Source organism: Chenopodium album, chromosome 14, assembly GCF_948465745.1.
Source record: "Chenopodium album chromosome 14, dcCheAlbu1.1, whole genome shotgun sequence".
NCBI lineage: Eukaryota > Viridiplantae > Streptophyta > Magnoliopsida > Caryophyllales > Amaranthaceae > Chenopodium > Chenopodium album.
In genome coordinates this window covers 53,283,390-53,298,571 of record NC_137847.1, presented here as the reverse complement: position 1 = coordinate 53,298,571, position 15,182 = coordinate 53,283,390, and the positions used below count along the sequence as shown (strand labels likewise).

The window sequence follows — 15,182 nt, the reverse complement described above, 5'->3', positions numbered from 1 at the left end:
TAATGGGTTACGGACTTACGGATTATAAACAGTTCGATTATAACCGGTACGGGTTGTAAACGGTTCGGACATAACTTATTACTGGTTATAAATGGTTCAATCTTAACCAGTTACAGGTTGTAAACGATTTGGGTTTATCAGGTTTTTGTCGGGTTTAAACGGTTTCGGTTTACAATGGGTCGGGTTGCTATCAGGTTCGGAAGTACTCGGTTCGGGTTGTTCTCGATTTCGGGTTGTATCAGTTCGGCTTGATAACGGGTAAAGTTCATTAACAACGGTTCTCAAACATTAGGATCGGTTCAGTTTCAGGTTTTAAAAAATCGGGCCGAGTCGGTTTACGGTTTTAAAATAACAGGTTCTTAGCGATTCGGTTCCTTTTCGAAACAATTCGGAACGATTCGGATTCACCCGTTTGGGTCGGTTTTCACCTCGCTAATAACTACTACTATATATAATTTCGTAATTTTCATAACTTGTAACAGTACGTACTAGTATAAAATATTCGATTGACTGTGTCTCTTAGCTAAAACTAATTAGTCTAATTAGCCTAGTTGTCTCTCTTCTTCACATTACTTGTGAGCCAAGCCAATTATAGCTACAACGCGTGGCTTATTAAGATCTCGAACAACACCAGGCCAAATTCGAGTCAAACTTACTCGAGACTAGCCTAGCTTGACGATTATTTGATTAATGATAATCAATGTAAATAATCTTAACATTCCAAAATATTATGACACAATCATCCTCAATAATTTTAGGATTACTACTAAATACTAAATAAATTTTAATAAAGTACACACTAAGATGGATCTAACAAAATTTGATAGATATATGACTATGTTTTTCAATAAATATATACGTTGCAAGTACAAATTACAAAGGAATTTTTTTTTTTACTCCTGTTGTTTCGTGATAATCGCAACACTTAATTTGATGGATTAATCTTTATGTACATTTTCATTAGATCAAACTTTTATACTTCTTGATAATATATACGGAGTACTACGTAATTAGAAATATTAATGGTTAAAGTTGTGCATTGACATATGTGTCGATTAAAATATTACGATTATTATAAAACGGGGGAGTATATTATGGAATAGCTCCATAATATATGTGCATGTGCATTAACATTCGAGATTTTTATACAGAATTTCCAATAACAAAATCAAACAGCCTACTAACGTTTGTTTTAGTTTAATTGTAGATTCAATCATTGGCTTCTCGTAACAATGCAACATGGTTTGAAGAAATTTCAAATTACGAATTTGAATGTGCAATTTTACACTAGTATCCACATAATCACATACATCTACGTCCAAATTCAACTTTTAAAATTAAAGTGTGATGGCTAAAATCTTTGCATCTAATTATGTAGAAGTGATTTAGAATGTCATGTTAATTTACAATTAATTTCAATTTAACCTTTTTACAAATAAAAGAATGAAAGAATTAATTCTTAATTACAATTTTACTACTACGCTACTAGCTATATATGTCCATTGCATGCATGGTGACTAGAAAGACTAGAAGAGCTTGCTAGCAAACTCATCAACAGAACCTCCATTTCTTCTTGATTTATCGGCAAATTCTCGGAGTTCAGACAAGCTCCGACCCAAATGCAAAGCCATCTTCAACTCGAAAACTTCACCATTTTCTCTCTTTTGTAAGTCCCCTTCTTCTAAGGTAGACTCTACATTTTCTTCCAAGAGCTTAAAAAAACCAGCACAATTTCTGTACATCTCAAACACCATTCCTACTTGCCCTCCATGCTCTATAGTATTCACTGCAACAGCCATAGACCCCGCTACACCCGCCACGATCCCTCCCCACGGTCCACCATGGCCTAAACAAGCAGCTCCCACGGCTGCAACACCGGTCAAAAGTGGACCCGAGACAGCTAACATTTTGCTCAACTTCAACGCCTTGTTACCTAACCTAACATAATCCTCAACATCCTTGTTCTTTGTCACGCCTACGATTTCTCGTATATCATCCTCCAATTCCCTAGTCCATCCATTCTGCTCATCATTGCCTTTGGAAGAATTATGTTTTAGTGATGAAGTTGATTGTTTCTTAGACGGCCACCATATAGCAGGCTCTAAACTCTCGGGGTACTTATCGAGCATGGCGCCTAGGAGAGGCAATGGGTACGCTCTATCCAAGGCTAACACCTTCTCCATGGCCTCCTCGACGTCTTCCTGAGTTGGTGTTCGAATAGAAAGAGTAGTTTGGATGTTGTTTTGAAGCCTCTTGAACAACCTTACCGCGTTTCTTTGCTCTTCTACCAACTGAGATGGTTGAATCTTGTTCATTATCAAAAGTATACCGGTGCCTGCAGCAAAGAGTAAGGCTGAAGACACCTTTAACCCTAACCCATTAGGCCCACTAGCCTCGGCTAGACCGGCCATTGTAACCGCGGTTAAGGTGATCATGTTAACCGAATTTAACAACAATGAGTTCCAATTCTCACGTTGGTTACCGATGTTTTGATGCATTTCTATTCTATCACAAATAGCTTCTAAGATTGTATATAATTTGATGGCTTCTTTCGTGTTTTTCGTCGTTGTGATGGTGATTGGTTCAGCTTCTTTTGAAGAGAGGTTTGTAAGCTTGTTAAAATCATCGATGAATATTTGTTTTTGAGCTTGATTTGGTAGTTTTGGGACTGTTATTTTTGGGTATTTAAGGTATTTAGGACCAATAATTGCATTTTTTATGGTGAATTTGTTTGATGGAACAAAAGTTTTTGCGGATGTTTGTAAAGAAATCATGTTTAAAAAGATCTTAAAATTGAATATTAATCTTGGTTTTCTCTGTGTTTTTTTGGTTGTTTAATTTGTTGATGAATGGCGAATATGATTGAAGATTAATTAGTTGGGGTTGTTAATTATTTATACAACTAACTAATGAACAAAACTATAAAAAATAGGAATGAAGCTTAGTCAAATATGAGGATCTTGACTAGTTTAATATAAAATTAATTATTGACTTGGTCGTCAAAACTAAATTCTAGGGTAAAGTGTAAAGACTTTTTCATGATCTAATATTCAACTATTACGGATTATAATCTTTGTAGAATTGTAGAGATGTGGTTTGTTCAATGTTAATGTACTCCGTAGTAAAATTTAGAACATGCACTTTGAACTGTTCTTTACTTCTTTAATTAGGTCTATATAGTTGACGTACATGCCCCCTACATGATAGTGCTTTAGTAGCATGAGCATATAGAATGCCATGTAGCTTGATGCAAGATTCAAGATTCAAGTCATTCAACTAATGGAAAAGTGCCACATCAAACATATAAAAGGTTGATGGCTTAACACCATCCTTTAGCCAACACATTTGGCCCACCCGCGATACCATGTAACAATTATCTATCAACGACTCCCTTAAATTCTCACTAAGCTTATTTTAAAAAGAATTTCTCCTCTCGATCTCCTGATTGATGTAGGCTTTTACCTTATCTTTAATAAAAACGACAAGGAATATGAACATAATTATATTAAGCTATAAGGATTCTCGATCAATTTTCATTATATTAACACAATTAATTAAAACAATTTAGGTAACATCAATGTGCATGCTAGACTTTTTTAGATGTGGGAGGCCAATTAAGGTAATATTATTTTAAAGCTTAAGCTAACGGTTAAGGCCTAGAAATATGTTAAGTATATACTCTATTACGTCCTCTTGATCACACGAGAGTCGTTGAGTTTGAAGCAAGTTTATGAGGAAGCGGCTTTGGGGCTCTTCGTACCCAGCGCAAAATTAAATAAATGCCACTTTGAAAGGTGACGTGGATGATCTAAGATTTAAACCTTTGCCTATGTGTCATGTTTACTCTAATATCATGTTAAAAGACTTACTCAAAGGCTTTTGATTACAGGCTTAGGAATATGTTTATATACTATATCAATTTTGGATCTCGCTCCATCGCTTCGAGATCGATTTAATTGGATTTGCAAAGTGTTGAATTTTGTTGATTGTAATTCTTTTATTTAATGGTGGACTCCGTTAAATATACTCCATGATCAAAATTTCACCAGTTAAGTATACGAGATGTGTAGTCCTTAGACTCCTTATATTACTTCAATATTACGGAGTACAAACATTTTAAGTGGCAAAACAACTAAACATAAATAAAGAATTTGCGAATCATATCTCATTAGTCAAATTTTAAACTTTAACTTTTTTGGGGCTCCATTATATTTTAATCATTTATCATTCCTTTATTTCCCTGTCATTGTTTTAAGCCTTTCAAAGTGACAATGACATATTCCAATATTTTAAGATGTTTTAGATCAATAATACTGTATTTGTTACTACACTTTTCACGCTATCATGCAAGCTTTAACAAAAGGTGCAATTTTCTTATGAATTACTTGTACAAAACAATACTGTCAAGCTTGCTCTAATATATATGGCCTCTATTTTTCCGTGTAATTATAAATATTTAATCATACTCTGTATGTAGTATATATGTGGAGTATTTATTTGTACGTAGCATAGGCTCGTCGCGTGAAGAGCTTATTTGGTAGTACCATACGGAGTATTATAATGTATATTATCTTTCACATCATATTTTGATTTAAATTTTATCATGAATGAGTAAGGAATGAAATTATTGTTTAAAATTTAGGTTCCTAATTATAAAAGGGTGATGGTCTTACACTTTACACAAGAAAAAAAGAATTTAAAATCAAAGAATGTATTATTATTGCAATGCTTTTAACTTAAACCTTTGTAGGTTACAAGATTATTCGAAGAATGAACTACAAATTAATTTTGATGTTTTACCAAGTAAAACAAAATTGGTAAAAGTTCATTGTACAGCCTATACAATAGTGTACAACGTAACTTAATAAATCAATGAAAGAATGAATAAATATCTCGATCCTATCTAAGCTAGCTAAACACTTGATCAACTAGTTCTATATACACTACATGATCATCAAACTATGCTGTGTAGCTAGCTATATATACACAGTTAATTAAACTGCAATAGAAATTTAAATGAGCTTGCTAGCAAATTCGCCTTTGGGACTCCCTAGCTCGCTTGTACATGAACCAGAGGAGCTTGTAGCTGCCGCAAAATCTCTAAGCTCGGACAAGCTCCTTCCCAAATGTAAAGCCACCTTCATCTCGAACAACTCACCATTTTCTCTTTTTCCTAGATCTATCTCTTGTAAAGTGGACTCAATTTTCTCTTCTAACAAGTTAAAAGTTCCAGCACAATTCCTATACATCTCATATACCATCCCTACTTGTCCACCATGCTCTATGGAGTTCACCACACTAGCTAAGGACCCTGCAACACCCGCTACAAGTCCTCCCCATGGGCCACCATGCCCCGCGAAAGCTGACCCTATGGTGGCAATCCCCATAAGGATTGGGCCGGACATGGCAAGGGTTTTGTTAAACTTCAATGCTTTGCTCCCTAGTCTAACATAATCTTCGGTATCCCTCTTATCTATAACTCCGGCAATTAGTTTCATTTCCTCCTCCAACTCCTTTGTCCATCCATTATTCACTATTCCCTCTTTCTTGTCAAACAAGTTTTGTTTTGTACTACTATCATTGCCATTTTCTTGAGTCATGGATTTCTTTGAAGGCCACCACATGGCTGGCTTGAATGTGTTGGGGAACTTTTCTAGCATCGCGCCTAGAAGAGGAAGAGGGTATGCTCTATCCAAGGCTAACACCTTCTCCATGGCATCCTCCACGTCTTCATGAGTTGGTGATTGAAGAGAAAGAATGGTTTGGATCTTGGTTCGAAGCTGCTTAAGCAACCTCACCGCGTTCCTTTGCTCCTCAACTAGTTGAGAAGGTTGTATCTTGTTCATTATCAAAAGAATGCCAGTTCCTGCGGCAAAGAGTAGGGTTGAAGCTACGTTTAACCCCAAGATAGGCTCACCGGAGAACCCTGCCATGCCGGCCATGGTGGCCGCGGTTAGGGTGATCATGTTAAGGGAGTTTAACAACAAGGTGTTCCAATTATCACGTTGGTCACCTATATTTTGGTGCATCTCTATCCTATCTAATACAGCCTCCAAAATTACATGTAACTTAACGGTTTCCAACGTTGCACTATCCTCACGACTAACTTCATCTTGAGGACTAGTTGTGTTCTCCAATGGTAGGTTTATTTTTGTGTTTTTCTTTAAGAAGGTGGTATTTTTCAAGGACAACTCTTTTAAAACCTTACTGTTCGGTAATTTAGGAGTTGATAAGGCAGATCTAATTTGGAGGCTAGGAGCCATAGAACGAATTAAAGAATGTGTAACATGGTCTGATCCAATAATAGGCCTTGAAGCCAATATTGATGAAGATTGCAATGTAGCCATAAACATGTATTTATGGAGGAGTAGTGTATAAGAGATGAATAAAATGTAGTATGAAAATATTTTTATGAACTTGGGTCTCTTGTATGTTGTGATAAGAGGAGAAGAAATGTGAGTTTGTAGATGGATTTTTCATGTTAAGAGGCGTTATCTTATATATATGCATGCAAGTTGGTAAGAGAACACCGTTGGTTTGACAATGTTGACCAATAACGTACAAGGCATTTAGGTTTGACTCATTAAGCCCATTGAATGGACCTATTCATTCTTTGGTTTGTTTTTTTGTTGGATTTTTATTACTACTTGGAATAAATACTTTTCCTAACTTGCAAATTAAATTTGGGTCACGAAATCTGACGATGTGCATGCGTGAAAAATTCAGATCAGTACTGCTGCAATATTTTTAATATGTGACTCCCGACAATATTACAATCCCTTACGTTGCTAGGAGTGCTCATACGGGATACGGAGTACTACGTATGGAGTATTTATCCTTAACCTGTGTTTGTCTTATTAGAAAAAACATAAAACAGTACTTGTATAAGTATAAATCAACTTTATACATGAATTTTTGGTTACTAGCGCTTTCTCAATTACGGTACTTCGTAATGACTCAAGTGGTATTCCGTAATTTATATCTTTGAGACATCCGGTCAAATTATGAAAATTTTACATTAGTCTTTTGAAATATGACTATCATAACGTTTTAATGATTATATAGTTCATAATTTACATATTCCAAGTAATTAATTATATTACTTTATTTTATTTTATTTTGAGAAAAATTATATTACTTTATTATTAATGGTATTAAATAGTATTATCAACTTTTTTTGATTTACCAAATTTTTAGTTTCATTTATGTAATTTTTATTCTTATTTTATAGTTTCTTAAAAATTATTTATTTTATGTTGAATTAAAATTTTCAAAATTTATATTTGCATTGTAGATATTATAAGAGTAATTGTGGTCATTTTATAACATGAAAAAATAAACCGATCATATTATATATCATTAAAATAATATGATAGTCATTTTTCAAACGACCACTATAAAATCATCCGTCAGATTAAATACAAATTTACTTATTACCTCATTTATATGTATCTGAAAATTTCCCTTAAATCTCTTGAATTAGGACCCAAAGTTAAGTGAAAGAGATAAATATAATAATCCCTCCGTTTTTAAGTGTTACATTTTGACTGAATATGAATAAGAGATAAGTGGGGTTATTGATGTACTAAAAATTATAGAAAAATAAATAAAATTTATGGTAGTCATCCTTAAAACGACTACCATCATACTATTTTTTTTTTTATTGTATGATAATTGATTTATTTTTATGTTAAAATTAATTATAAATATTTTTCCTTACTTTTAAAATTTAATTCTTTTATATTTTTTATAGTTACTTTATAAATTATTTTTTAATTTCAGTATTAATAAAAACTGAACTTTGTAAATTAATTAGAAAAATTATAAAAATAATTCAAATATTAAATATGTTAATTAAGAGTAGTAAAACATAGAGGATAGTACATTTATGAGTACATCTCTTGCTGTCATTTATTGAACACTAATTGCATTCAGTTCAATAATAAATATTACAGGAAAAATTAACAAAAATAATCCAAACTATTGACCATCTTCTCATTTTAATCCAAATTATTCTTTAACTTAGAATGAACCAAAGTATAGGGGGTAGTTGCTCATATTAGTTTAAGCAAGTTAGCAACCTACTAAACATGTTAAATTAAATATGTGGGCCCCACTTTTAATTTTTTTAATTGCATCTTCTCCTTCTAAGGGCCTGTTCTGATTTATTGAATTAATCTGAACTAAAATAAACTAAACTGAACTAATTGGAGATGAACTGAACTGAACTGTATAGAGCTAAAATGAATATTTTATAAAAGAAGAAAATTAGAAATTGAACTGATTGGAGCTGAATTGAACTGAACTGAATAGAGTTAAAATGAACATTTTATGAGAGAAGGAAATTAGGAATTAAACTGATTGGAGATGAAGTGAATTGAAATTAAGCTAAAGAGAACAAACCCCAACTTATCTAATCACCGAAACTATACATAACACCACTTTCATGTCTTTTCTAAAGTTTGGGGTTTCCTCTATGGAAGTGCCTTCATCAAAAAAACAATTTCGCATGTATGATAGTTCGTCTTCAAATTTTGTAAATTTCCAATTTTTTTTTTCACTTCTTGATTACAATTATGTCATTGCTTCTAATATTTCATTAAAATTCAATTGCAACTCATGTTATTGGAGTGTAGAGGCGAGACGAGGCGAACATTCGTTTCTCCCCCCCAAGCTGTAGCTTTAAGTTCCACCAATTCTTGCTCAATTTATTTGTTCTTTCGCTTCAGCTTCTTGATGATTCCCCCTTTACCATAAAGTTTCAATTACAAGCTCGTCAATGATTTTTTGTTTTTCCCTCAATTTATCTCGCATAAACTCTTCCTCCCATATGAAATAATTGCGATTTTCAGACTAACAAAATAACATACAATACAATTCAATAATAAAAAAAAAAAAAAAAAAAAAACAAAACAAAACAAAACAAAACAAAAAAAAACCACATCTTTAAATTCAAATTCATGTCAAAAAATAATTAAAATTGAAAAAAAAAAAAAACATTTGGTGGGAAGTTCCCACGTCCATTATTGATTCCCAGTATGTACTCATCCATTATTGACTACCTAAGATTTGCTAGAATATCCTTGTGACAATTCACATTAAGCCATAATTTTAATGAATGAGTTGAGAAATTTGAGATAGATGAGTGGCTAAATGAGTTTGCACTAGTAGACATTATTTAATTTTGGAAGGAGGAACAAAAAGATGAAGTCTTAGTGACCAGAGGAAGATGAAATAGAGTAGTAGAAGATGGTGATTTTGAAGAAGTAAAAGGTTACAAAAATGAACGGTAGAGGAGAAAAACAAAAGTGGGCCCCACACGAGTTATTTAACCTGTTTAGCAGGTTACTAAGCTACTCAGACTAATATGAGCAACTACCCCCTATACTTTGGTTTATTCTAAGTTAAAAATTAGTTCGGATTAAAATGAGAAGATAGTGAATATATAGTTCAGATTATTTCTGTCAATTTTTCCAATATTAAATGTGTTAAGGGTCTCATTGCAGAAGATTGTGGTCGTTTTGGTGAAAATTTGAAAGCTAAAGCTAATTGTATTAACTATTTTTTCTAGATGTTGTATTAATATTAGTATTAAATTATTATCACTCCCTTTGTCCCCTAATACTTTACTCTATTTGACTTTTTACGGTAACTAAGGGCCTGTTCTAATTTACTGAACTGAGCTGAATTGAACTGAACTAAAATGAGCTGATTGGAGCTGAACTGAACTAAATTGTTTATGAAAGAAGGAAATTAGGAACTGAACTGAACTGAATTGAACTGAAGTTAAGTTAAAGAGAACATACCCTAAGACGCATTTTAAAACAATTTTATCTACATTTTCATACATGTAAAAATTATGAAAACTAAATATAAATAAAATATACAATGAGACATATTCAGCAAGATCCCACATGAGATGACTATATTATATCATATAGATTAACGGTATTTTATGGCTAAATATTTTAAAGTTGACCTACAATTTTGTTATGGGGCAAAAAATTAGGGATGGAAAGAATAGTTGATTGTATAAAAGTGTTTAGTAAATAGTTGCTTACTTAAAGTTGATTGAGAATGACCAATAAGTTGATTGTGGTGAGTAGATAATTGAGAATTAAAAAGGATTTTAGATTAAATGGGAGTGTATGTGTAATTTCACCTTAAAGATATTGAATAAACTACAAAATTGAATGCAATTTGCGTAAATTGATACAATATACACCATCTATTTAGTATAATTATTCAAAAAAAAAAAAAAAAAAACTCTATGCAAAAGCTAGTGTATTAATTATTAGCAACGGTTGTGGAGAGGTCATTGTTTGCAATTTTTAAATAGTTCGAGCTAGTAGCTCACCATTGTGGAGCTACAAGTGTTATCAATCAATCAATCAATCAATCAATCAAAGCCTTAATCCCAAAAGTGGGTGGAGCTACAAGTGTTATACCTTTGGTAAAATTAGCTCTACAAAGCTATGTAGTGTTACTACACCCAAAGGCCAAAGCATGTATTGTCCATTTTGGATGATTAAATTATTTATTTATTTAAAATTTTTATATTAGGAAAGTTAAATAATATACTCCCTCCGTCCCCAAATGATAGTCCCTTATGAGCAAAAATCACGGGAATTAAGAAACTTAAATAAAAGTAGTAAAAGTACATTGAAAATATAAATTTACATTGGGTATGTAAAATAGTAGAGAGAGAAAGTAATAAAAGTACATTGAAAAACAAAATTTACATGGGAAAGTTAAATTTGCACAAATATTGTTGTAATTGGAGGAAATTTTGATAAAAAAAATTGATATTAATGGTACTTGAAAAAAGCAAATGGGACTATCAATTTGGGACTAAAAATAGGTCATAAGGGACTATCATTTGGGGACGGAGGGAGTATGAGATATTGTAAATTGATACTTAATGATTATTATTATAGCTTAAATTAATTTAGTTTGAGAATGATGATTGGAGCCATATGGCAAGTCTGACAACCCAAAGTTACACAATACGAGTACTTCGTATGCAGCTATTCATTGTGAATGCTCTAACGGGAATACGGGTACCTATAAAATTGGGAAATACGGAGTACTTCGTATAACTCAACCATTAATGGAGAGTTAGAGACAACTCAACCATTAAAATTTCACTCAGCAATCAGGAGGGAATTTATTGAACGTGGGCCCATGTTTATGCCCAAAAAACCAATACATAAATCTAAAACAATAATTCAAGACAGTTGAACAACTACTACTGCTTACTGAGAAATTTTTCATTCATCTTAATCAATCATAAACTTCAAAAAAAATTTCCAAAAAAAATAAAAATAAATAAATAAAAATGACTGGCAATATTGCAAAGAAAGGTTTACAACGTTATTTATCCCAGCTTCAGCGCCACCCCTTAAGAACTAAGGTAATTTTTCCCTCAAATTTTGCAATCTGGGTATTTTGTTTTTCAATTTATTTGTTCAATTTATGGGTTAATTTTCTTGTTTGTCTGTTTGATTATTTTTTATTTTACAATTTTATGGGTTAATTTTGTTGTTGAATGTTATTTTGATGATAATTTCAGGCAATTACAGCTGGGGTTTTATCAGCAATTAGTGACATAGTTTCTCAGAAGCTTTCTGGTATTCAAAAGCTTCAAATTCGACGTCTTTTGCTTAAAGTGGTATAAATTTTGTACTTTTGGGTATTGTAGATTTAGTTTTTGACTACCCATTAATCTATTATTTCTGGGATTTTGATTTTCTTTTGATCAGCTGGTTTAATTTTGAATTGATCTCAAATTCCAATTTTTAATTGATATATGTAGTTGACTTTTTAATGTTTGCCCCCTTTTTTGCTTAAATTATGACGCAATGAATGATGAATTCTCAACTGTTCAAACTTCAGTCTAACTTTAGGCTTAGTGTGTGTGTGAATATTCAAGATTGCAGCAAATTGACTATAATCATGTTCTTTTTGTTTAGCTTGATAATCAAGAAAATTTGATTTGTGGAATTTTGAAAGTCAAAATATAAAAGTAGATTGAAGATTATAAGGGGCTTTTAGAGTGTGCAGTTATGTGGCTTATCTAATGTTAATTAGTTTGAACTCGTTGTCGGCCTGACTAAATTAGTGGCTCGACGAGCTCATAGCTTTCTGATGGGTGTTTGGAGAGGGATTTGACTTAGTATCTGGATCTTTGCTGCTGCTATACACACTAATCTACTTCAAACTAGAATAAAAAATGACAACCTTTTAAGAAGATTGCTAATTTATACACTGTGCTACTTCAAATCAGGAAAAACATTAAAATATAACTGGAACGGCGTATGCAATATGTCATTTAATCTTTTCAATAAGAATGAGCATAGGGAGCATCTTGTAGTAATTATGTGTATGATTCAATTCGTTTTAAAATCTGTTACTTGTTTCCATTTACCAACTTTACTTCAAATTAGAATTAACAATAATGACCTTTAAAGAAGATGGCTATTATCTACACTATGCTACCTCGAATCGGAATTAACATAGAAGACCCTTTAGTGGATAACTGAAATGGATTATGTCAGTATGCAATATGGCATTCAATTAGAATGAGCATAGACAATCTATATTGAAGATACGTAGTATCTTGTTATTATGCGTGTGATTCAATTTGTTGTAATTCTGTTACTTGTTTCCATTTACCAACCTATGTGGGCTCGATGCAGCTTTTAGGATTCGCTTATCTTGGACCGTTTGGGCATTTCTTTCACCTCATGCTTGATAAGGTTTTCAAAGGGAAGAAGGATCCAAAGACAGTGGCTAAGAAGGTATCAGTATGACATTCTCATTTATCCGAACTGGGTAAAAAGGCAATAGAAGTTTATAAACTACTGTTATCAATGTATTAATCAGACTTTTCGTTTTATCTCAAGCACCAATGTCAAGTGCTTGATCATCAAGCATGACTCTGGACTTGAGGAATTCTTTCTAGATGAAAAAAACACAAATTCAATTTAAAATTTGTATGTATCTGATGTGTGGACACTTTTCTGTATCCAACACAAGCTGGCTAGTGTGGGTACTGGGTAATATTATCATCCTTAGGCTTGGCCTTATTGACCAGCGAATGGAAAATTTCAGATATTAGCGCAAACACATGTTTAATTGTTGCCAAGTTCATGTCAAACTGATTGTTTGTCATAATCATGTGGAGTATGTAGCGTTTCATCAATTGAGGTCAAGTCTGTTTACCAAAATCATCTTTACATGCTTTTAACATGTTTGGGGTGGGTGGTTCAGGACTTCAGGTTGAGAGAAGGAAATGGTGAAATTCAAGCCATCGTTAAATCAGCAATATTACTTCTGTTTTTGATTCCCTACTATGTTTTCTATTGAAACTGGAAGAGGAAAATGAGTAAAATAAAATGCTCATATAATCTATATTCTATATGTTTCAGGTTGTTGTTGAGCAATTGACAGTTTCCCCATTGAACAACATGCTCTTTATGATGTATTATGGATGGATCGTGGAGAGTAAGTTGATCTCAGTTTATTGTGTGCAATTTTTCTCTGCAATGGAAAACTGAGTGCATTATGCATTGAGATCCATTTCCTCATTTTTACATGCTCTCTAAAACCAGCAACTTGGTAAAACTGCTAAGGGGAGTATTTTTCTTTCTTCTGCCCTTCTGGTATCATTCAGTTTGCGGAATCATGCATGATCATGTACTTTATGGACTGGTAGTGATGTGTGTAATATGATCATGGCAGTTATATATCACCATTTGCATATAACACGTGTTGATTGCTGACCACTCAGCTTGAATAGCTTTATGAATATTGTGCATACTGGATTTACAGTCCTAAACCTTCAAAATCCTGGACATCACACAATGTTATGGAGAATCTGCTAACATAGTCTAATGGCCATCTCCACTTCTCTCAACTGTGATGATAGTCATGATACTAATTGTACAGTTGTATCTCATATGTTGAGGATCTGTGTTTGAAAGTATCAGTTGTTAGTTGACTAATCTTATTTAACTATTCGAATTGAACGACTTTTATCAATTTGTAAATTGCAGGAAGACCATGGACCCAGGTCAGAAGCAGAATTAGGAAAGATTATCCGTCAGTGCAGTTGACAGCATGGACGGTAATACACAATTATTTGTCTGAACTCTATATTTATTTAATGTGACATTCTGACTTATTATCTGATCTAATATTCTCCATTTGATGGTTGGCTCAGTTTTGGCCCGTTTTTGGGTGGATTAACCACCAGTATGTGCCTCTGCATTTACGGGTGATTTTCCAGAGCATGATTGCTTTTGGCTGGTAATGATATTATATTCTTGTCTTTCCCAATTATGCTGCGTGCGTCTATATATGTATATATGGAACATAAAATGAAATCTGATACATATGAGCTCTCTATTTTCTTTGAACTTCTCAGGGGAATATTTTTGAACTTACGAGCAAGGTCTATGCTTCTTGCCAAAGCTTGACCAAACAAAAGCGTACGTATCCAACTCATCACTAATCACTAGAGCCTACTACCGCATTGAATGTTCAATGCAAGTGGAATCAGTGATATCCTATTATACTATTTTTACATTATGTCAGCATGGCGCAGATGGTTAGATTTGAAGTTAAAATTCATTGTTTCGACTAGCTAGATCCTTTGAAATGTACAATGTAAATCAATAAATCTTCTCGGAGTCTCTTGCAAAGCCTATTGTCTTCGTAGGTGATTGCTAAATTAAACCTAGAGATGATTCAGACATCTTTATGCAACTTCTGCAAAAAAGGGCTAGTTTTCCCAACAACAAAGCATTTTTGCTTATAGTTGGTAGAGCTTCCCCTGAAGTTTGTCTTTCATCTTGTTATCATCACGATTCACGAAAGGTGGAATTGATATAATGGTATTGTAGTAATATGCTTATTGTTTGTATTCAATGATCCATCTATCGTCTTTTGTTTGCCTCGTTTTCCTTCTTAGAATATTCCTACAGAATGGTCCCATATAGGAATCTTGACTAACCAAGCTGAGATATGGCTCGAATTAGAACCTCACCAAGCTTGTAAAATTGGTCTTGGCTCGAGCTATTGACGCCAGGCTTAATCAAACTTGGCACTGAGTTGGGCCCAAAGCTCAAATTCTTTATTTTGTGCTCTGGACCCAAATGCCCTACTTAGGGCCTCTTTTG

General features: G+C 33.1%; 1 protein-coding gene and 2 pseudogenes across 1 annotated transcript; 1 reads left to right on the top strand and 2 right to left on the bottom strand.

Annotated features, from left to right (window-relative positions):
* Window positions 1-1,526: 1,526 nt before the first annotated feature.
* On the bottom strand, window positions 1,527-2,774 carry LOC145579578 (putative F-box protein At4g22030 pseudogene; annotated as a pseudogene).
* Window positions 2,775-4,805: 2,031 nt separating this feature from the next.
* LOC145579577 (putative F-box protein At4g22030 pseudogene) lies at window positions 4,806-6,347 on the bottom strand (annotated as a pseudogene).
* A 4,758-nt stretch (window positions 6,348-11,105) lies between these two features.
* LOC145579576 (peroxisomal membrane protein PMP22-like) lies at window positions 11,106-14,926 on the top strand. The gene is made up of 7 exons (XM_081636815.1): window positions 11,106-11,413; window positions 11,573-11,671; window positions 12,699-12,800; window positions 13,431-13,506; window positions 14,058-14,128; window positions 14,225-14,310; window positions 14,429-14,926. The coding sequence occupies exons 1-7, from the start codon at window positions 11,339-11,341 to the stop codon at window positions 14,478-14,480; spliced, it is 561 nt and encodes a 186-aa protein (XP_081492941.1). The 5' UTR covers window positions 11,106-11,338; the 3' UTR covers window positions 14,481-14,926.
* Window positions 14,927-15,182: the final 256 nt, after the last annotated feature.